The 25,035-nt window shown below is 42.9% G+C and overlaps 1 protein-coding gene across 8 annotated transcripts in view; it reads right to left on the bottom strand.

The window, feature by feature from the left end:
- The window catches only part of nrxn2b (neurexin 2b), a 620,971-nt gene that overhangs the window by 260,785 nt on the left and 335,151 nt on the right, over nucleotides 1-25,035 (bottom strand). For all 8 annotated transcript variants that reach the window (XM_031850677.1, XM_031850671.1, XM_031850674.1 and 5 more), the window contains 2 exons: nucleotides 22,550-22,723; nucleotides 17,689-17,808 (listed from right to left, as the gene is read on the bottom strand). In XM_031850677.1, coding sequence (XP_031706537.1) covers nucleotides 17,689-17,808; nucleotides 22,550-22,723 — 294 coding nt within the window. The remainder of the gene's footprint in view (nucleotides 1-17,688; nucleotides 17,809-22,549; nucleotides 22,724-25,035) is intronic.

Here is a 25,035-nt window from a genome sequence, read left to right as displayed (position 1 = left end):
GAGAGCGAAAGGAAGAACATTATGTGTCAAGAGGGAAAGCCAATAAGTCACGCTGTTTGTGGTACGATCACATCAATGCAGCAAAAGCAATCGGCAATTTTCTGCTTTGTTCCCTTGTGACCAAATGGTACGGTACGACTGAATGTCTGCGACTCAAACCTTTTTCAAAAGCAATTATATATTCTCAAAACTGTAGAGATGCCAAGTTAAAAGAGGGACTTCCCATCTCTCTGACAGGTGAGAGAGATAAATTACCTTGAAAGTAGAAACAGACAAAGTTCGAGGCAAAGGCCACGACAATGAGGAAATACTTGTGACTTAATCCGTACTTTGAAGAGACATTGCTGTGAACCGGGCAACATAGGCCTACTGCTTTGTTTTTTTTTTTTATGACCTTATACTCGGAAATTATTTTCTTTCTCGGAATATTACTCTCCCCCAGCTCAGTATATTTTTTAGGACCCCAATACGCCGTCGTAAAGGGCAGATCACTGATTACCAGATATAAAGGAAGTAAGTAGAAGTGATATGAAAATGAGCCCAGCTAAGATGGATTCCACCGGAGCGCTCTCTCTCTCTCTCTCTCTCTCTCTCTGAGGCACACACACACACGCGCTTCATGAATTAAACTAGGGTAAAGACAGCGTTCAAAGGCTGAGTGATTTCTGAGAGCTGGGCTTACGTACTGCTTCTTAAACTCAAATCACCTGCTTGTTCCTATCTTATCTCTTTCTTATCTTTTCTCACACTCGCTTTTACCTCTCCCTCAGCACACACACACACACACACACACACACACACACACACACACACAGCAGTACTCAATAGAATGATGCACAAAGTATACGGGACAGATGGCAAGCATGAAGGAGTGAGAGTGTAAATAAAGTAATGAGTAAGGTTAAAGTAAAAAATGTATGGAGAAATGGAGGAAAAAGTTGAGGGAGGGAGAAAAGATTCAGGGGGGTGAATCAGAGAATATTGCAGGAGGTTTTAAAGCTCATGTTATCTAGAAGCAGGGTTGCTATTGGTGGATGTGTGTGTGCTCTGCTGACTCGTGCTCCTCTCCTGCTGCACCGCTGGTTCTCTGGAGACCACAGCCAGCGAGGGCACGGTCTCCTCCTCCAACAGTATGGATCTCCTCTACATCTTCTCTCACTCTCATCGTTCCTTGTCCACTATACTCTCCCTGCCTAACAGTCTGCTTTCTCTCACTTACACACATGTGATGTGTGGTCTTTTTTTGATCTCACATCAGTCTTATTGATACATCTGCCAATATTAGCTTATACGTAACACAAAGTGCGTCTAACGAAGTAATTTTGTTGACTAAACCCAACAAGTGATTTCTTGTGAAGACGGAAGTTTATTTTTTAAAGACAGTGTATGCATAGCACGTTATCTACGAGTTACCTAGAGTGTCATAGATTGAGTCCTAGGGCCACTGACCAAGCTGCTGCATTTGACGAGTTGGGAGTGTTGACACATGAACTCAAAAATGACCCCATCTCCCGCCACTCTCTACCTCCCCCCTTTGTCGTCTACTTTTTTAAATAAGTGCCAGCTGCAGTTACCATACGCTACTCACTGGCTTGTCTCCCTGTGTTCACAGTTTCACTGCTGTGATGAATCACTGCCATATGAGAGGGAGGGAAGAGAGAGAGATGGAGAGAGAGAAAGAGAGAGAGAGATATGATGGGCATTCAGAGCGCACAGCATAGCCAGGAACAAACGAGCTGGAAATATCCAGACGGTGTCCGCATCCCTCTGAGGTGAATAACTCTTCACACCTGGCTTTAGCGTGTCACCAATGTCTGTCGAGTGACTACTTGTGATTGGACGTAGCTTCCCGGCTTCAAAATTTCCAGGACAGTGCGCCTCATTATTACCAGAAAAGATGACCACAGGTTTAATTGCCATCACATGCAGAGAGAGTGGATTTAGGTCTGAGAGCGGATTTAGGTCCAGAACCATTTATTAAGACTCTTGTCAGTCAGAATAGTGGCCACATGCACGGCTGATTTCACCAGCTGTGAATGTGTCAGTTAAGTGTTTTGGGTGGAGCCACACGTTCACTAGGAGCTAACCACATGTGTGCTCAAAGCAAGCCAATATGCACTTAAGGGCACAGTGTGAACGGACTCATAAAGAACATGCGTATAAAGCATACAAACCAGCTGATGTGAGACAAACCAACCAGTCAATACTCATAGTATCATTCATACTTTGGTACCTAATCTCTCTCTCTCTCACACATACATGGACAGAAAATAAGTGTGCTTGGACAAGAGCATCTATGAGGTAAGAAGTACGACAACCGCAGAGTAATTGATGAGAGTATAGCAGTACGGGGGTCGGCCTTTTATCTTGAAGCAGAATACATGAGGAGTGTGCACTGTGCGCTGAAAATCGCTTCAATATTTTATCACCGCAGATCAGGCCAGACATCAAAAGTTCCGATTCTCTCCCTTTTTCAGTCCTCGACAGCCCCAAATACCGCCAGTGATGAGTGAGGGTGGGGTGAGATATTAGGAGTTTCAGTCTTCAATCCTTTCCTCTTTTACCTTGTGTGTCCATTTCTTTCATCCACTACACTGTGTTTTATAAAGAGTCTCCAAAAAAAAAAAAACAGGGAGAGAGTTATAGGTCTGTCTTTAGCCTGCGGATCTTTATTCTAAGCTAATTCAAATGCAGTTTCACTTCCAAATCACACAACTAACACATTTTTAACCGGCCCAGACAATTCCCAATGCGCTGCGGCTGCAAAAGATAAAAAGAGGTTGGGAGGAGATGGCATGCCTGCTGTTTTAGCTTCTTAAATGACCGGATTTCTTGCTTCAGAGCGAGCAACTCTTCTCTCTGCTGTGCACTGCTGCCGTGTGTTTACACACTAAGCTGTGACTGGGCCCTCGGTGGGGGGGGGGGCGCTGCAGGGCTCAACTTCTTTTCTACATTCCCCATTTCTCCACCCCCTTTCCTAATCCCTCTTTTCTTCATGTACCATATTCAAAAATCAGGCCACTGCACCGTTCTGCCATCGCTGGCCTTTAATTAAAAGTCTCACCTGCGTAATGAATGAATACTTGTTTAATTATGTGCTGTAGTTGATAAACACTGGGAAGCCCTGAACACATACATGTGGGGATTGGCAGAGAAAGAAAACACATACTTTCAATCACAATTGAGCTACTAGAGACTAGATTTATTTCGGTGTTTTCATTAGCCGCTGCAGCGATTGCATTATCAGTGTGGATGACTTTCTGATGTCAAATCAGCTGCTATTATAGATTCTACTGAATCAAGGCAGTTCAATACTGGGGGCATTGTGAATCATGAGAAAAGAGAAACGCATTGTTTCTGAATATCTATGAAACTATGAGAGGCATCTCATCGTTCATAAGAGTGCCAGCGACAGAGCGCTGCAGCTGTATTCAATCTAGCTCGACTTAAATGGTTTCACAAGACCTTCCTGGCCTTTTCCCAGTGGCATATTACAGCGCCGCCGACGGTGACTGGCAGCGCAAATCAGGGTTGAGGCGCAGCGCACCTCGCCCATGAATATTTCCGTGATACAGAATCAGATGCAGAGGACCCCCCCCCCCCCTCTGGCCCGCCTTCCCGCCAGCTCCCAACATATACTGGATACTGGATAATTGATCGAAAATGAAACCAAATGAGATTGGTTCAAGCTTTTGTGGCTCTGGCTACAGGCACAAGATAAAACTAATTGATCTTAGGTGATCAGATGGGAGAGCTGCGATACACGTGAGACGAGTGGGGAGCGAGAGACAGAAAAGGAGAGAGGTAGAGAGAGAAACTATTGATCAAGCAAAGCTGTGCAGTCTGTCGATACGGGCCTCTATCCAGAGAGTGGAATAACACAAAAAAGGGGGTATTTATAAGCTGTGTGTCCGTGTCTGTGGAGGGAGGGCATGTGAGCTTGTGAGCTTGTGTGCACATTTGCACACGGAGGAGAGCCACACTGATGGGCTTTTTTAGATCGAAACACACTTAATGCCTGTGTGCAGACTACTCATGCATGCTCCATCTGCGGCAAGTAGCAAAGATAGGCCAATTTAGGAGTCTGTAAGCCATCTATTGGAAAGTCAACCTCACCATAAACAGAAAATCATTGAGGGAAAGCAGGGGGATATTTCTTATTGAGGAACATCAGCATTTTATGGTTTTCCATAAAGAATACATGGAAAAATAAAACTTTTATGTTGCAAGAGCAACTAAAAGTGTTCGTAAGGGCAGAGGGATGAAAATGCCAAACATTACTTTCCAGTATGATGGCAGGAGACCATGCATTGCTTCATCCTATGTCCATTTAGAGTAACTTATACAAATACATGCACCACACTGGTTACATAGATAATGCCATTTAATGCCAAATTGAAATGAAAAATAAAAAGGGATATGAATACATAGTGAGTGCTACTGGCAGAGACTGAAGAGGTGACAATAGGAATTAGGACAGCTAAATTTAACTGTAGGATCCATGGGTGGAGGTGGTGTGAGTGTCTTTGGGGAAAGGGGTGGGGGGGTAATAGGAGAGAGAGCGAGGGGAAAAAAACAATTCAATCTCTTCTCTCTCTTCTCTCACAGCATTTCAATGAGCTTTAGACGGCCCTCAGGCTAATCCCAGAGTCGCATGTGATTATCAATTCATCTCCCCTACAGGTAGGTGGGCAGTGATTCTTCAGCCTCTTCATTCATGGCAGAGGAAGGTGAAAGGCAAACTCTCCCAATGGATTTACGGATAAGAGGGGACCATTGAAGGAGACGCTTGTGACAACAACAGTGGCAGCTGTGATGGAAGAAACACTGATGCTGATGGCATACTGTAAAATCGCCGCCCGGGTTCAGAACACACAGCCGTGTAAAGTAATGACACTGCTCAGCTCGTATTAGTAGTTATCTTTTGCTCGATTTAAAAGCAACTGTGAGGTGAAAACTGCCTGATTTTGGATGGATGGAATCTCCAATTTCCCAGGTGCAATGGACAAGTGTTACTATGATGAATTACCTAAAATAAAGTCCCATCATGTATTTGTGTAATCATCATATAGAATACAAATTCAACTCTATTCATAGCCAACTAACTCACCTGAATTAAAAAAATAAAAAACTGATATGTTCTCTGGCTAATCCTGACTGAATGGAATGATTTAGACAACAAAGCAACTAACATAATGCAAATGAATTATTAAACAGCGTTTGCCCGATAATTCATGTAAAGGGTTATACCTAAAGCCGTATGTGAAAGGGTCTACCTAGAAAGGATTCTTGAGAAGCACATGGTACCATTCTTCTGCTAATATTCCTCCACCCTTTTTTAAAAGCTCTTACAGTAGGACTGTTTTGTCAGGCCTGCCCATGGTTGCCTCTGATACACGCCAGCTGACTGGGCGGCCCGAAGCTACTCTATTCACAAAGAACAGCATCTCCATGAATAATACAGGAAGTGCCAAGCACAGGTGTAGAGACAAGGGAGTAGGGAAGAGGTTCTGGCATTTTTTTCAAGTAAGAAAACACAGTCGGTAAACACAAGATAGATGCATCTGTAGTGAGTGATCTGTCAGGTAGAGAGCAGAGCGTACAGAGTACTCAGCAACGAGATGATTGATGGAGACGGGTTGGATGCTTCGGGTGCATCTTCCTCAGCATCCGAAACACAATTAATATCCTGCTAGATTCTCTGATGGGTGCCGAAACAAATGTATTATCAGTGTTACAGAGCCACGGTGAGAGTGGCCGCATTTCAGAGTGAAGTGGGCCGTCATCACTGGCTGTTATTAGTGTGCTTTCTGCTCTGCTCAAGGACACTTGTCTACTTTGTTACGCTCATATGCCTGGCCTCGATCGATCCCGGGCCCTCCTCAGATGCACTGTGAGGTGGACTCATGTGTCAGTGTGAAGGAGCAAAATATACAAAGGCTACAACATTCTGGAGTGATTTCCAAACCATTATAATGAGACAGGGCGAGAAGGTTATCATTTTAAACACAACAGACAAATGGAATGCTTGATCTGTATGAATGTCCCCAAAAACAAATCTGCACCATTAGTATATTTGTAATAATACTTACACCTCGGTATGCGTCCGCAAATTAAAGTAAGGCTGAAGCTCATTTATAAAATCTGCACACAGACTTTTCCTGCGGCTGCAAAGGTTACTCTAACATGAACAGGAAATCGAACATTAAATAATGTGCTGCACTGTATGGTTGGCAACAACAAGAAAGTAAGGATCAAATGAGGAGCGGCAAAACAGCTGAGTCACATGTGTAGAGCACATAAACAGAACGTGCATCACTGCTTTTCAAGGACTTGAAAACTACTCAGTGATAATGTAATTGCTTTGAAATTGTAGCTACAGAAAGTATGAATAAAGAGTTGCGAATATCGTGGTGCATGTAAAATAGATGCTCTAGAGGGAACAATATATACTTTTGTAGCATCCCTTATCACCAAAATATAGGGAAGAATGACCAAAGAAAGATAGTGAGGGGAAGATTAACGCATTGGTTTGATGTAATGCAGTTGTGAGGGTGCTGCATGGGTACATCATTGATCTAGATTTTCAATGTTATTAGCCAGAGTGACTGCCTATAAGCAACTGAACCTCAGTAATATAGAAATAAAGTGAAAAGAAAGTGTCAGATAGTGTTGTTCTTAAAGTCTCTCTCCCTCTCCCTCCCTCCTCCTCGGCGCATCCCCGTCATCCTTCAGATTACAGAAGAACACGAGGAAATGAAGCAGTAACGCTGAGAGAATCCCAACACAGCACATCCCATGAAAGTAACGCAGGGGCACAGAAGCACATAGACCGTGCCAACATATCTTCATTAAGTGAGTCAAAAGGTCTTAAGGCAAAGGGAGGAGCACATACACTGGAGGGTAGGTTTTACAATGCAGTTTTATCACGGTAGAAAACAGTCCTACAAAAAAATACTTCTTAAGAGATAAACATCAATGCGATCTCTCTCTGGACACATTGTAAAAAAACCCAAGATGATTTGAAATTCCACGCACGGCTTAAGCAAAAGGGGTTTGGTGACAAGCGAGGGGCAAAATAAAATCTATTAAAATGTGACAGTATATGCAGTGAAATGCAACTCCATGTATATTAACTCTTGAGGGAAGCGGAGAGGGATATTCCTGATTCATCGCCCTCTTCGGCCGCCATCATTTATCACCTCACTAGCCCCCCTGATTCAGACCCCGTTTTAAAATGGCCACGGCGTTTCTGCTTGGGGAATTCCATTACTGGTCTAGAGATAGAGGGGAGGATGTCAGGGCAGTTTTAGTCCAACAGAGTACAACATATAACAGCCGATGAGCAGGAGGGAGTCAGTTTAACCTACACTGATTGGAATGTAAGCACACGCCATTATATCTTATTGAAGTGGTTTTGTCATGAAATACTTTCACACCAGATTCAACGAGGATATTATGTGGCATGAAAGCAACACCATTTCCAATTACATCAGCACAAGAAAAAGCTGACATGGCCGTGAACTCTGCTGGATTATCATCGCTTAAATGGGACGATTACAACACCTCCACGGATAGACCGGAGCAGACATTTCATTGACACGCCACATAGAATGTACTGGCTGTTAAAGACACACTGCATTATATTATGTCCCGACCATATCCAGCTAACAAAGAGCGCGTTCACTCAAACTTACGCGCAACCACTCGGCTTCTGTTCAAGGAATGTGTTGCCGCTACATTACAGCAATCATTCATGCCATTGAAAACAGTTCATTATTAGCTTGAGATGAAGTTGTCAAAACACATTTTAAGCTTCTGGCTATCAGATGATCAATTGTTGCGGAGAATGTGCAAATAGCATTCTTGCTCAAGGATGCTGCAAGAGTTCATGAGCATGCAGTGCCTCATGAATACGTCTCTCAACAAGAACAAGAACTTTGGATGAGTTTTTCAGTTTCTTTACCTCCAAAATCCACCAAAAAGTTATTTTTTTCTGTTTATAATTGCCGATTTTAAATGCTTTATCAGCATCATCATCGCCTCGAACAATGTGGGGATGATGTCTTTAATGAAGCATGTAGAACAAAGTGTGGGCGTAAAACACTGTGTTTAATCAGCTAGAAATCACATATTATTGTATCCATATCACCGATCTAATCCGACTTTGTTATGGCGCTATCTTTAGCATGTTAGCATGCGTTATCACCACTGCATTCATGTGGAGATGAAATTACCATAGACCCAAAAAAAACAAGTGAAGAAAGCAAGGCATTTGTCTGACTCTACTACCTCTACACAGAAGCCACCAAGTCTGATCTTGCTGTTTGTGTATCACAAAAGAAGCAAAGATTTAGAGAAGTTACAAATGGGTGAAAGACGGAAAAGGTGATTGACAATATTTTCGTGAAAAAAATGGGAGTCGCACAGGGAATCGAGGGCCAGGTGATGGAGGAGTCGAGGGAGAGGAGGGAGTGCGGAGAGGGAAGACAAGGTGAAGGGGAGACTGTCAGCTCAACTTAAACACCTCAGCCCCCATCGGGATAAATACAAGGGAAATGTGTGCTCGTATGCGTGCGCGTGTGCACGTGTCAGTCCTGATGATCTACCGTGTCAACTTGAGTAAAGGTCTCCCTCCTTGCAGATGCCCTGAGGAGACATTTACGTTCTCAGCAGAGTTTCCTGAGTGTTTGTAGGCGTGCATAGAGAAAAAGAAAATATGAAATAGCCGTATGTCCTCCCACCAAATCCTATATGCGGACACATTGCTATCCAATGTGTGATGCATTCTGGGAGTGCAGTCATCCTTGAAGCTCCGGCTATTATTTCAGGTGGTCAGCACTCCAAGTGATAAATTCTGCTTCTGCTTGTATTGCTGCTGCCATTCATGCTAGCAAAAACGATACCTTCTGTCCATGTCCAACACTTAGAAGTACTGTGACAACAAAAGGGCGTACTGTGACAAGTGCACATTCCTAACGTGCAACCTGACACGTTTCACCCACCTCACCTACAGTATATATTAAATATGTGTAAGTAATCATTTCTGGTGTTTGCTACCTGAAGTATTCGACATGTGTTTAGAGAAACTGTAAAGGATATACGTGGCTATGGAACAATGGATCATTCTATTACGGCTATACAGGGGTACTGATTCTACTTCCAATAAAGAATGTTTTATATATAACCTATTTGGCTTAAATATCAGCTCATTAATAAAACATTTAATGCAAACTTGAAAATAACTCGCATGCTTTCAATCAGTCTCCCTAGAGTGTGTGAATACATTGCCATGTACGCACTAATTTCATGGAGCAACAACAACTCAATTAGGCTACGATTATGAAATCAAAGAATACGTGTATTAATCAGAACACGCATTTTAAAAACCATGAAAAGCAAGCAGGCTAAGAAACTGTCTGTCATTCCGTCTGTATCGATCTGCACTCCGTTTACGTACTCTGGATAGTGCTGCATTGTACACACGCAACAAACAGCACCACAGCTAAGCACTAGTCACAATATCTTAACAATAGGAAAATACTTGACAAATTGGATTTAACTATGTCAGAGACAACTCTAAATATTTTCTCATAAGCAACATGATTTGTATAATTAAAGCTGAAGAAACATAATGATATAAGTAAGCTCTTGCAATAGAGTAACAGATCCATTCATAAAAAAAGACTGAATGGATAAAAAATTTGATGTCTGAAAGCCTTTTAGCGCCTGTCTGTTACTTCAATCTGTGACAACACTGTGGTAGCATTCAAAAAAGCATCACACACACACACACAAACACCTATTTGAGTCATGTACTTTATGTATTGAGACTGCAGAAGGAGTGTATGGTATTTGCGGAGGCATTTGCTCCACTGATTTCAATCAGGTCCAGAGTATTGACATTAGTCACACGTGTGATGCTGCTATTTACAAAGCGTCAACAAAGGAATCGACTGACATGAGATGTGTGATCTGTGTAACTGTGAGAAATAATTGCTTCCACAATTTTTTTACCCGCTGTTATAGTTTGATCCACTTTCTCAGAGTCCACACAATGCCACGCATAAACATCCCTCCCACCTCTCGTGTTCTTATTCTGGCGTAGAGTCGAAGGCTTTTGATAATGTGTGCAAGTGGCTGGAGTGGTCTCGAAGCAATTACAAAGCCCCATTAATCGCCCCTTCATGCACACTGTGGTTTAAAAGCTCACCCGATCTTTAATTAAAACCAAGCAAGGGGTGGAAAATCTGCACTGGCTCAACGCGGAATTAAAAAAAAAAAAAAAAAAGTCATCAAGACCGAAAGAAAAGTTTATTTGGGTATCTTCACCCAAAGAAACAGGTGCACGTCTGGCCTACCTACCCGAGGAACAAAATGGCCATTGAAGGACTTAAGAGCTCAAAGCACAACAGATGTATGCTCCCTATTAAAGTTATTATGGGTGAGATATCTTCGCCTCTACTGCAAATGTTCTGTGGGTTTTGAAAATTGGCACGCTGATTGAAAATTTCAATTAATACCAGCACGATTTCCGCCAAAGCCATATGTGGAGCCACGCTATTACTTTCACCTGCCGCCCTCGGCACCACATGCCACAGAATGTGGCCGTCCACCCTCAACCAATACCCATCAAGCTCTTGACATGGTGACTTCTAAAGTCCAATGGGCTTAGCGCTGCCCTCTTTTGGGGGAGCCAAAATTGCCTCTGCACGGCCAAACACTATTTCATCCCTTAATCGCGCTCTCTCTCTTTTCCTTTTTCTTCCTGCATTCCATCCATCCTCTCACTTCTCTGCCCGTGCTTTCACTCGCAGTGTCTGCAAATGGAAAGATAGCGGCAACCTCCCCGGCCTCCCTCCATCTCATTTACGGAGCGGCCCACAACTGAGAAGTAGAGAGGGTTCTTGTGTGTGTGTGTGTGTGTGTGTGTGTGTTTATTTACGGGCATGAAAAAAAAAAAAAAAAAATAGCAAGCCAAGTGATTATTCAGGATTCACACGGTGTTTCTGGCCTAATGAGGTGCCGGTTAATTACGAGGTCCGGACAGCAGTTCTTTGGGGCCGGCTGGCAAACGGTGCAAAGAGAAGGTGGGAGCCGCAAAAGAGGTGGAAGGAGTGGATAACAACAATCAACAACAAATAAGAATGGAGAGTTAGAGAGAATATGAGCAAATAAAACAAAAAAAAGCTAGTCAGACACCTTCTAAGTTTTATGTGCGGCCATGCTCGTCTTTGTCCCAGACGGCTTCTGGGTCAGAACAGATTTCCCTTATTGGATCAGGGGTTTTGAGGAGAGGTTTTTTATTTCTCCTCTGAGAGCTTTGCGGCTCTGCTTACTCATTCCTTGTGAGTTGTTTGGCTGGTGATGAGAATCTGAGAGGGCTAAAGCCTCCCCCCTTAAGTCCGTCCATGTTGAAGCCGATGTGACCTTCATCACAACAAGCGGCCTGACAATCGATGTTAAGCCTCAACCAAGTGCATTACACTCTGTGTGGCAGGATTCATGAGGCTATTTCACTCTCGAGACCAGCAGCCATCTTTGGTTTTTATTTCCTCTGCTTTCCTTTTTTCCACCTTTTTTAGTCCCATCTTCATCGCAAGCGATGCACCGAGCAAATGATCACCTGTAGAGTTGCCGGTCAGGATGAGAGCGAATGCATTTCAGTAATCAGGTTTCATTATAATTTGCCGAGGAGAGAATGCGAGAGGGGCTAGGCATGACCAACGCCTGCTGAAACCCATCAAGCCTGTTAAGAATGAACAGTAGGCTGTCAAAGGCAAGGAGTACAACACTTATGGTGCTTTCACACCTGTAGCTGGCTTCATTTGTTTTAGTGCATTTTAGTTCTGGTTTAGTTCATTTTAAATAAACCATCAAGAGGAGGTAACATGAAGTTATACAGACTGACAGGTTACTTATTGATTGGAGAGTTTTGCCGATAGTGATCCTACATCATAAGGACCCTCAGGGGGGAAATCAAATTCAGTGACAGAAGTTTCTGCAGCAATTTAATGCTTCGGATGTGTATATTTAAGTTATTTTGGTGTCACAAAGAGCTCACGAAGAAATAAGAGATTTTAAGCTTTGTTATTACTTCGTTATTAGTTATTAGACTGCAAATCGATCGCATGTTATGAATGATGACGAGCAGATGGACATAGAAAGCATTGTCCATCTTAACACTGTTGCCCATCTTTTCAAGCGGGCTCCGTTCGGTTGTTTGGTTCGCAACAGGTTTCAACTAACTGATGAACCTTATCAACCAGGCAAACGTACCTGAACTCTTTTTAACTGAACCAAACAGGTTAGGCTGCACTTAGTGCTTTATAATTGTTAGTCAGTTCATATATTTATGGCCCTCCTATGGCCTTAATAAAGGACACAATAAATAAATATCGACAAGTCTATTTTCTACTAATATTGGTCAAAAATGTACCTTCTGACATAACGTTTTTAAATATAGGTATAAAGTATCATATTTAGTAACATAGTATCATATATTAAGTCTCAATATGGATGGGTCGTAAGACAGCAGGTTGATGCTTGTTGGTTTTTGTGATAATAGAGACAAAACAGAACAGTGATGAAGGATTGGGAGAGGAGGCAGATTGAAATCAGCAGTGACGCCTGCAAACGCCCTGGAACTCTGCACTCAATTAGTATGCCTGACAGCACTATGCACCGGCAGCTGGATTCATTGTACACATGCACGTGTTGTGCCAACGCCCAGCCAAGAATTGCACGGACCCAGCCAGCTCCTCCCTGCACCTCCCTCTTCGTCTTTTTCTCTCTCGCTCCCCTCCCTCACATAAACAGAGGGCGAGAGAGAGACAGAGAGAAACAAAGCCTTCACACCGTACGCACTTACACAGCATCGCTGTCTGAGCTGGTTCCAGATGAATAAGGCAGAATACCAAGTGGCCCACTTATATGCTACGCAGAGACAAATAGACCAGTCAATCACCGCGGGCTGCTGCTGAATAACAAATGCTCTATCTGGTGTGCGAGTGTGTGTGTGTGTACGAGGGGATTTAAGACAGCTTTTTTTCCATTTGTTGTGCCTCAAACGTATCTGTGTGCATGAACACAATGGTACAGTATGTGCAACAATCTCCAGTTTCAATTGCAAGTGTTTTTTTCGAGTGTAATATCAAATGAGTGCAAATGTTCCGACTGTTGATGAGAGCAGAAACACAGAGGCTGTTTCTGAAAAGGGGATCCATTTGATATTAAATGCTGTTGGAGAGCAGCTGTGTTTGGATGTGGCTGCCGAGGTCAGTGGACTGTGTGTAGAAAAGAGGGATGGCGAGTTTCATCTGTATCTGCTCCTTCCTCCAAGCCGCGCTTCATGTATTAGCCTCCCCAGAGTGCAGCGCGGTAGGCCAGCGAGAGCAAACCGACCAGCAACAGAGGTCACTGATGAGGTGCAAACAATATTCAAGCAAATGGGGGTTGGGATTTACTTCAGCTGCTCACACATACCCACCCATCACAATATGAACTGTCGCACCGCTCAGCAGCGTTGCTACACAGGAACTAGACAAATAGATTCAGCAGGAGTGAGTGGCGGGGAGCTTCCCTTTATCCGGGCTATGGCGATCACTTCCAAAGACAGACACCTTATCTTGTACTGCAGTATTCATATACTCATTTCTCCATTGTTCTGTGTTTTTTTTCCAACTGCAAAAACTCATTTAAAATGCTTTGGTGTACCATTTAAAAGTAAACACACCCATTTCTAACAGTGAGTGGACCCGGAGGTAAACCTATTTTTAAAAACGGACAAAACAACCCCACTAACAAAAACAAACATCTGAATCTTTGATGAGACATGGGGGCGGGCTTTAAATAACACCTGAGAGACATCCACGTGGGCGCAGCCCGGAGCAGGGCCTCATCAACGGCACCAACCGGAGCAGATAACCCCGGGCTGCTACGGTTTTATAACCAGCTTCTCAGCGTGTCACATCGTATTCTGTCCCCTGCCCTCGCCTCTGGGCACTGAAATGTGATAAAGTATTTCCTATAATAGGTGTGGCTGATGTCCAACAGGTAACAAAAAGACAAAGTACTTCTGTTTAGCTGGGATGGAACGACAATGTTGATGAAATTGAACACTCCTCGTGTTTAATATCTACTCCGTGTATGCCTATTCATAAATAATAACTGTACTGTCAGTAGTTTTGACAACGTTTCCACCCAGAGTGAAACAAATGAGGAAATGCTTACACGGAGGAAAAGAGACTAAAGATGTTCTCCATCAAGCAATGTACCAAGTGAAAGTCGACTCTTAGCGAAGCATTATGTGTCCGTCCGTGTCATGTGTTGGAGCATTTCTTTTGCTGGCTTATTGCTGTTGTTAATAGAGCAGCGTATTCCAACAACACATGTACACACATACGCCGACTGGGCACAGCAGATGGCAACGTTGGGAGAATAATTATGATCATTTGTCATTCTCTTAAGCGAATGAAAAGCAGTGGCAATCACTCTATTAAAGTCATGCATTGTTCTTTTAAAAGCAAAATGAAAACTATTTTGGCAAAATGGAAATATGTGCACGTCTGAGAGACTATAAACAAGACACGTGAGCAACTGATGTGTGTTCTGTACTGTACGAATGCACTGCATCTCTCCTAGTATGGCTGCTGGGTGACGCATAAAGAGTGTGATCACACGGCAAGGTGGCTCTTTGTGATTCATTTTACTGGCCCTATTTCGGTCCCTTCTTCTGATTGCATGGGTCTGTATTCTTTTGTATAGCTACAAAGACATACAACCCATACGCCCATTTATCCCCGTCTCGTTCTCATTACGCATGCAGACGCGGAAGGGTGGGATGCAAGCTATTTGATTTCTGTGGCTACAGAGGGATTCTATAAGGAATAAAAAGGTGCATAGTACCTGCAGCCACCTGCTCCAAAGAAACGAGGGCCAGCATGTTACCTTTTGGATTGAATCAAAACGCACAAGAGTCCTGGCTGTATTATTGACAAGCCCACAGACACTCTATAACACCGTCTCCTTCCTGTACTTCTTCATTCTCTGGACACTATGCTCACTATCGCCTTTCGAGGTACAAGTGGTATTACCAGACAGGACGGGCCGGGACTTGCTGGTTGACAGAAGATATCTCGAAACTATTACTTCACATTCTTCTGATAACGTTTTTACAATGTTTTAAACTAAAATTCTGGCCCGATGTTACGCGTTGCACAACCATTTCACAGCTGTCCATCTTCAGATATGTAGAAGACAAACCAAGGCCACATGACAGGGAAGAGAGGGAAGCTATTTTACACTGGAGTAAAGACAAAACAATGCAAATCATCCTCACCATGCGCATCGGTTTCATACACATTAAAAATGCTAGCCGACAAACCCTACCTTTGATTTCAGAGCAGGTTCAAGAAAGATTCCACGAAGGTTGGCGTAATGAGACAATTGCTGATTTGGTGATTGTGCAAGTCCAGAAAAAGGCTTAAAGGACGCAGAGCGGTTTGTGTGGCGAACAAGTACGAAAACGCAAAGTGATGGAAGAGAAGACGACGAAGAGAAGGAGCCCAAAGTTCGACTCGAGGAAGGCTCTTAAGGTCAAGAGATGAAATGTGTTTTCCAGGCCGGGAGAAATGAAGACTGAAGTGCAGGTCTGAAGATGTGCAGCTGCTGTGAGGAAGGAAAGCAGCAACAGAAAGCAGCTATAACAATGCATGCACACTGTTGTAGAACACATTTGACAACATGTATACAGTATGTACACATTAATAGGACTGTGTGTGTGATTGTGTAAGTATGGCTACTGTTCAGTGAGAAAACACTGCAGGATGACAACGAGTGGAGGGGAGTGAACTTTAAACAGCAGCCAGTGAACCCATAATACTAGTATTGCATATTCAGAACCAAGATGAATAATAAGTCAGTGATGATACGCTACGGAAGCCCTGAGACACTATTGAGTGATCCAAATTGTTTCATCCGCTGTGCTTATGACCTTAGAACAGGATTATATATATTCTATATGATGCTTTTCCATCTGTGAAAACAGGCAAATAAAAGGTTATGATAGGTGATTATTATTTTTTTTTCCAGGAAATTTTTTTCCAAGTGTTGGTTATTGTTCTACCCATTAATCATGCCCAAAAGGCTGAAGTGCACTACTAGGCCAGGTTCTCAATAGGAACTCAATAAGAATTAATGATGTTTGTATGGATAAAAAAAAAAAAAAAAAAAAAAGATCCTGACCAAATAAAAAATTACAAAAAAAAGAAAATCACCTTCTATTATTTTTTCCCCACTGCTTTCAAAGATGAAAACAAAATAAAGAATAGGGAATCTGGCAAAATAATTGTTTTCACCTGTTCTTGAATCAGAATAAAAAATGAATCAGGGTTTTTTTTATTTTTTTTTCGCCTTTCAGGGCTTCCGTCGAGTCCCATATGTGTGAGATTTTCATGGAGTTTGACCTAGTTTAGTGCACAAAAATAGTCGTTCTAGAATTTTGTCTGCAGTTTAACAATGTCTTTGTTCAGGCTGCCGGCGAAGTCCTTCCCTCCACTTTACGCACTCTCTCACAACACACACATCCCTCTAGCTCTCTCCACAGAACACATGTTGGTATGCGCCCTGGTGCCACACAGTTCTACCTGTCATCTTTGAAGCCGGCGCGGTAAGACCGCAAAGCACTCCCCACAGGCAACAACTGGAAAGCAGGAATCAGCACCCCTCTCCTCTCCTCTTCTCATCATTTGCTCTCCTCGAGGGATCTCTCTGCTTATCTCGGCATGGCTGTCATGCCGACGGAGCAGCTATTATTATTGCCTTCCCCTCGCTTGAGTCCTCCAAGAGCCAAAGGAGCACCTTGCTAATCATCCCCTTACTGTCACAACCAATCACATTCTGTCTAGCTAACATGGCAACCAACACGACAACAATCAAAGATAAACTCCATCACAAATGAAACCCAAAACAAAATAGAGAAGATGGTTTGTGCGATACAGTTTAACTCCACACCCAGCACTTAATAAGCAAATGAAGACTCATGCAAACAGGTCTATTAGCCTGTCACCCTACCTCTGCCCCTGTTTAAATCAATCCTGTGAGGAGCGCTGAATGCTAATTGTACAGGAGCTCTATGTTGCGCAATTCTTGAACACTGAAAAACACATCCATCTTCCTGAGCAGTTTCACCCATGAGATGAAGTCTTTTCAATGCAGCATAGTGAACACATCGAAGACAAAAGTATACAACGCAGCTTCACTGTTTGCACTCAGTAAAAGCATTAGCCACGATAAATACAGACTGTCAACCTCAGGAAAGAAACTTAAAACCAAATAAATAAAAGCCATGAATCTCTTTGGAGCCCTCTCTCCCTACTCTCCTTCCTCCTAGCTCCCTTGCTTCCAGCCACCCAGCAGGCGACCACATGACAGGGACACAGGGCTTGAATCGGCGCTTCTTCTCACAGCGGGCGTTCGCAGCACCTCGAGAGCCGAGGAGCCAATCTCACGGTGAACCGAGTTGTGCAATCCGAGGTGTTACTATGAATAACGTGCTAGTAATAGGTTAGAAGAGGAGGGCATGTTGAGTGTAGAGCTTCAACTCTAAGCCCTATCACCAGCTATCCACCTGCACCACTCACTCCAGACACGCACTCAAACCATCGCTGAAGAAAACGTTTCACTTACGATCGTTGCAGAATGAACCTCCATAGGACGTCATGGTGCAGTCGCAGGTGAAGCCCTCCCACTGCTGAAGACAAACCCCCTGATGGTAGCAAGACTCCTCCGTACAGGTGGTACTGGGTCCTGGGGGCAGAACCAGCACATTGATCAGTGTTTTCAGTCCACAGATATACAGGAACTCATGTGGAGGACCACACATGATGCACAGGGACTTGCTTCCGGTGGGATGGTGAACTGCAATCATTGTCTTATAGATCTGTGTCTTACTATAATCACCCCTCCTGTTCATAAGGTTGAGGTTATTAAATGATCCCCTCCTGGGTTCTGTGCAAAAATGTGTTCAGGCTTTTTTTTTTTTAAGCTCAAATGAGGCTTCAGCAGCAGTCCAAGTTAAATAAATACCTTCCAAAGTTACAGCTCTTTTACAACCAAACTCTAGTTGTTACAGTCCCTGCACTGCAGCTCAACGGGGAAATACAAAGAGGGAATTCTACACAAGTACTGTAGCTTTGGAGTATTCACTTAATCTGTCTGACTCAGACTGCTGAAGCCTCATATGAGCTTCAGATAAAGTTCTGAATACATTTTTGGACAAACTGTGGATTCTGTCGCCCATTAATCACATTGAAGATGCATTAGAATGGGATCCCTTATTGGCAGGTATGCAAAGGGAGAATGATAGCATCAAGCAAAACCTGTCCCCAATATCCACCTGACTATTATTTTAAGACAGACCTGAACAAATTTTAAACCTTTAACTACGTGTTATTAAAACATATTTTACCAGCAGGTAAATCCTAAAATAAAACCGCATTTTCGTAACACTTGTGCCTAAAGACTCAATGACTGCAACAAAATACACGAGCTGCTCATCCACAGACGAAAAAGTCATTTGATTTATGATGCTTAGAAATGTATTCAGATTCAATTTGACATTAATTCAAGGTTGAAACCTGATGTGTAATTGCCAGACTGGGGGCGCATTTGCATTGGAAATTAGTAGTGGTGGAGTAAGTTCCCGTTTAGCATCTCCATTATAGCTGTGTGTGTGTGTGTGTGTGTGTGTGTGTGTGTGTGTGTGTTACGGGGATGCTGTCTCCTGTTGTCCCCACACACAGTCATGGGCGGCTGAAGACATTTAAATAGTCAATTAGAAACTCCACCGTTGTAATTTCTCTGTGGAATTCCAGCCACTTATTCATATAGGATATGAAAACTCATATCTCCACTTCAGATTATACATACTAACTGACCCATCAGGCATGAACTGCCTAGATATAGAAAATAATGTATCATGGGTTTTTTGCCTCTGTACCATTAGAAGTTAATACGACGGATGGAAATGGCACCAGACAAGATCGGGAACCAAAGCTCCATACAAGGTATGAGGAAAGGATGCCACCACACGTACGTATAAGACATGGTGGTGGTGGTGGAGATTATCATTAAAATCTCAATTAAACACAAACACTTCCAAACAGCCATGGTTCAGTGCAAGACTAATTTGTTTCTAGATAAACAGACATCTCACTGTGCCATTTACAAATGGCCCAATTAAAAAGGGAACCCCCCCACCCCGAACACACACACACACAAAATAAATAAATCATCCATCTATGAGTGCTTTTACTTTCTGCTCCAAAATGTCCACTTAAATGCAATGTCATCTCCTTTCTATCAGCTTCTTCTGTTAGTAGTTCCTAATCACACTAATTGCCCCATTAATTACTCGCCCATAAAAGGGTCCCTTGAGGAGCTAATTAAGCATATTTTTATAATTAATAACCCAGTCATGTAATCACTTCCTCACTGTTCCTTCAACTATCGATCGGACAAACACTACCTTTGCATGGCTACCTGAGAACCCGTTATTGGGTGCCTCGGGTTTGTTGGAGCATTAAACTCCATCTGTTGTGTTTGCTCCCAATATTCAGGGCAATCCGGCACAATTTAGGGAGCCAATCAGACTGACATTACTGTTAAACCCAAAGTGAACACACATCTACGCTCCCTCACTGCTGTCGCCTGCATCTAAAACCAACAGCCGGGTTACAACTGAAACACCTGCTCATATATCAGCAGCGTCGAGCAGGCCAGAGTGCAGATCCAGTAGAGATATCGGTCCATAACTAAATAAATGTTTGAATGACGCAAACATGTTGTTTTACTGGTGCACTGGTTATTCTAACATAATGCTTAATATCATATTATTTAGTGTTTATCTTTTATGAATCTTAAATTGCAATACATTCTCACTCCCAACTTTGTCAGCGGCCCTACACTCCAAATGATGATGCTTATGGTACCACTTTAGCATCATGGACTGTAGATGCTGTCAAAGTGACGTTCCCCATTGGTTTGGAAGCCTCAAGTTCGGCATTTTAGTCATCACCATCTTTGTTTTTTGGAAGCAGATTTGACACGAGAGGATGGAGATAAGAACAACCAAACGCTGAATAAGACATTTTTAGGCAACCAGAATGTTTACTGAGGTAATAAATCGAGCGAGAAGTAGAGTCATTGTCTCACAGATACTCAGACTTCTTTTTGCAGAGTCGCCCCCCCCCCATGGCCATAAGAAACAAAGCAAGATTAAGGCACTTCCACATTGGCTTCACTTTTCAGTGAAAATAGTTTGTAAAAAGAGATTTAAACTCTGCTACTGCTGCTTCTACAACTACAAATATGCATTATTTAAACCATAAATTTAGCCTTACATATGTTTATTTTTGGCCTTGATTACACGCCTCTCCCCTCTTGAGCTACAGCGACTCAGCAACACTCTTTAAGTACCTGCATTTCAACTCTCTCCGTCTTCTTGTGTTTTTTTCCATTCTTTGTTGTTGTGATCTGCTGAGTCAGTGGAGAGCACCAAGAACAAGCTCAATGTTCTGCCCTTTGTTTGGACTTAGGTCTTTGGAGACTAGACCAGCAGCCACCTCTGACCCCTCTGCATCCCCGGTCCACAAGCTATCGACGAACCCCCGAACCAGGCGGGTCAGGACTTTGGCAGTGATCCATATCCAGGGCGACAACGCCTTTTGGGAAAGTTATATTCACTACTTCTGTTATTGTTTTAGTAAACCAGGATGTCAGAGATTGGATCTGAGCTGTTGTTGTTAAAGAAGATCAATCAAAACTAATAAACATAGAAGTTGTAATTTAACTGATTTGATTTGACAGCGTTTGGCTTCTCTCCAACATGGTAAGGAAATAAAGTGTGAATTTGATTATAGTGGATTACATAAGTCAACAAAAGGTTTTGATGTATTCCTTTAATATCAACGAGGGAATACAGCCTCAGGTTTAGACATGCTATTATTTTCCAAGGTCCACCCTTCCAAAACTGGTCAATTACAGCTGCTCAGCTCTCTGGCGCCTCCAATCAGTAACTCATATTAGCATTCACGTTGGGTGCAGGGGGGAGTTAAAGTGCTAGCTAAATGCAGCTTTATACAGTGTTTGGAGCAAAGTAGTTGTACTGTAGGCAGGTAATAAGACGGGCTGGCAGGAGTAGCAGGGTTAGGGATCGAGGAAAAAAAAGAAAAGAAAAAAAATCGGGATCAGTGCTGCATCGAGTCGGCCAGTGCGGCCTTCAGGGAAATCAAGTCCGTGCTCTCCGACACTCAGCACGGCATTGAGACGCGATGGGGGGGGGGGGGGAAAGGGGGGGGGGTGGGGAAGGGGAAATGCTAGAGCCAAAAGCCACCGTTATACTCTGGATTAACTACCCGACACAGGAGCCATGCGGCCTGAGACATGGAGGCAAACTGCGCACAGCAGAGCTGAAAACGCAACAAATGCAAGATTGATGAGGTAGGAGCCAACGAAGGTGGTGTGTCGCTGGAATTAGCCACACTGACAATAACATTAGAGGAGAGAGATACCTCCCTCATGCACGTTTTATGGGGCAATAGAGAGGATATACAGAGGACAGGTGCTTAAATTGTAAAGACTGCACAGAGCTGGGAGAATGTGGGCGGGGCAACTGGTGTAAATCAGGGAAGAACCAGCACAGGAGAATGCACCGGATTATTGCAATGGTCTGTCTTCACTGCAAAATCTGTGCAAGTGTCTTGTGTGTAATCAGGCCATGCATTTATGGGTTGAAATAAAAAACGGGGAAAGAAAGGTAGAGTGGCCATTTAAGGCAGAGAACCAAGGTAGTGTGTAAAAATCTCCCTTTGTACCGAGAGACCATTGTTAAACTTGAAAAGAATGTTTTTGCCTCTCTGAGTAACAATTAAAGCTGCCCCCAGGTAAACATTGTTAGCTCTGTCAGCACTCTTGTCATTGTCTGCACTGTTACCGCCGTTAGCTGCAAGTTGCTAGCTCAGCTGTCGCCATCTTGAAAGCCGTTGAGAGGCAAAAGGGTAAAATCTCGCATTTAGCGCCTCTAACACAACATTAGTACCAGCCTGAAACATTTAGCAATCACATACTAGATGTTGTTTTTATCTCCATCTCTAAATGACAAATGAATAAAATTGGACAAAAAACAGATTTCGATCCCACTCCCGACTTGTTTTCCTTATAATTATCTGTCAACCTTTTAACAACTGAGCAATCCTTGATTTGAAGTTGTCGAAAATGTGGCATCCTCTGTGGGAAAGTGTCACTAATAGCAAGAACAGTGGCTTACACACTATATAATCACAGACGCATGAAAGCAATGTCATTTGATTTCCCCTGTTGATTCACAGGAGAGATAATTGCTATCAATCTTTATTTTAGAACATGGATGTCATTAGTAATTATGGGCCTAAAGCTAAAAAAAAGTGTTACAAAACCCTGTGAAATATATCTTTGACCATTACTGTTTGTCGAAGTCTGTCTGTGATGGACGTCTGCTTCCCCCACTCACCATCGCAGCCTCGTTCCACCTGACCCACCCTGTGGAGCGCATCTGCAATCAGGTCAGGGAGTCTCCCGTTCAGGTCTACGGAGGCCAGGCAGCCCTGGTATCCGTCCCGGGACGCTATCAGCTTGGGCAGATTGCTGTACATGTTCTTTGTCACGCCACCGATGTACAGCTCCCCTGCAAAACACACACGGAGAAACCACCTGTGAGGATTTTCAGATTTTTTAAAAATTCACATAAATTCTGATAATATAGAGAATTAAATATATTCAGACAATAACCACTTTCATTTAAGACCTCTTTCAACAGACACAACATTAAACATTTAAATGGCAGGGTGCAGAAGCAGGTGACATACTGTAAATCACAAGGTCGGTCAGTCAATACATATTTCAACCACTGCTGCACAGTAAACGTAAAACTGTAATATGATCTTACAAATGAGCTTCATCTTGTCATCAATGACATGTGACCTCCTCTGCCTCACCAAACTGGAACCTACCACCTGACCAGGTAAGCAGGAGGTGAGCTAAACCAAAAGCAAGCATCAAAATCATACAGAATTATGAATAAACTTACACTCAGAGTTTTGAGGTACTGCTGACATCACAATTTATCTATGAACACACACACCCACCAATTAGGACACCAAATGTAAGATGATGTAATCCCTAGCAGAACTATCTCACCTATCTTTCTACATGTACACAGGGCCCAGCCCCTCCCTGCTCAGAGGACACAACGAGGCACACCTGATTGCACTTTCCCTGATTGAGCTGCTGAACATCAAAGGGAGAGGAGTAACCTCTCCACAGTTATGAACCGTCACAGTCTGCTTGCATATTAAAACTCTCGTACAAGCAGGTTCTGATAACATGTCATGTGTGTACAGACTAAAGCACCATGGGGTATATTGCAGAGTTGGCAAGTGAGGGAAAACAATCCGGTGATCCATGTTCTTAGTCTGATCCAAATTGTTGCTCTCCTGTGTTTTTGACTTAAAAACAGGTTAAACATTTTTTTTGCTAAGCTTTAAACACAAAAACAAACAAGTGGAAAAAAATAAACAAACAAGTGGAAAAAAATAAGTTTGACAGGTGACACTCATTTTGGGTTTGCGCCATAATGTCTCCATATATTCTAATATAAATATATGTGTGCTAGCAAGTCATGCTAATTAAAACTCCCTGTTATCACAGATGAAACATTAAGAAACTTGTTCTCAAGTAAAAAACAGGAGAGAACAAAACTCTAGATCAGACTCAGAAAATGGATCAACAGAAAAAAAAAAAAATAATAATCACACTTGCCTCTCAGGGCTTCTGTAGGAGCTATAAGATGTGATGATCTCCCTTTTGATTATGTAGCACTTTTACGTATACACACTCAAATATCAATGTTTCAAATATCAATGGACTTGAAAACAACAAATATCAATTTACAGAGAGGGGGGAAGCGAGCCGATCCACGAGGGGCTGAGATCTTACTGACATAAATATGTCTCTTCATATCTTAACACTGTACACAACACTGTCTGTGATACACCTGCTCAATATCAGTGTTGTTCTCCACCAAATGAGCAGGTCTTTGACTCGTCTGTGGCTGTACGGTGTTCTTTTCAATCACAGCATGTGTTTCTAGAGTGTATTTGTCGTTGATCGACTGTGAAGGTGTGTGTGCAGGTAGATGACAGTACACATTACACCAAGACACGGAGCATTGACAGTTCAAAGCCGAGCAGTGTGAACGCTGGGAGGAATGCTCCTGAGACGTCCCCTGACAAAATGGCCTGTCATTGCAGGGACGCTCGGGAAGTGTTTTGAAGATCATGTGATTTAAAGACAGCTGACATGAATAGATTGTTCAGCATCAAAACTGGCGCCTTGGAGACAATATTTGAAGCTCCTGTCCATACACTCTTCTGGGAGAAGATCAGAATAACATACAGCAGCACTTTCAGCACGTAGGAAGCAACGATTGAGAATCCTCAGCCGGATGATGAAGCCGAGTTCTGGGATATCTCAGCGCTCAAGCACAATTAATGTCTCTTTACATTACAACTTAAAGAGAAACATCTATCCACTCTTAAGCCAAGTTGCTCCTCCTCTCAGCCCTCTCTGTTCTGCAGAGTTGCGAGGGAAATGCCAAGTGAAATTATGAAAAACACAAAGAGGCCTTTGATGTAAGTGCATGTGAATAAACACGGTTTGAAATGCTCCGGGCTTTTCTGATCAGCAGATCTCCTACTTTATGTTTAAGTAGGCATAAAATGAACATCCAGCGAAAGCTTTTTCACAGGTGGGGAGATCACGCTACAAAGATAGGATCATCAGACAGACTAAAGGAATGACATTTTCGCAGCTGAAAACCACAACCTTCAACTTTAGCACTCTGAGAAGCAATGAGCCACGAGGTCAATTATATGTGGACTCTGTGTAATGGAATGAGCCAATGATGTTTGCCAAGTCCTCTCTGGAATTAATGAGCAC

The sequence above is a fragment of the Anarrhichthys ocellatus genome, unplaced genomic scaffold (genome assembly GCF_004355925.1).
Source record: "Anarrhichthys ocellatus isolate YVR2014 unplaced genomic scaffold, GSC_Weel_1.0 scaffold11, whole genome shotgun sequence".
Taxonomy (NCBI): domain Eukaryota; kingdom Metazoa; phylum Chordata; class Actinopteri; order Perciformes; family Anarhichadidae; genus Anarrhichthys; species Anarrhichthys ocellatus.
This window is presented reverse-complemented; position numbering and strand designations above follow the sequence as displayed.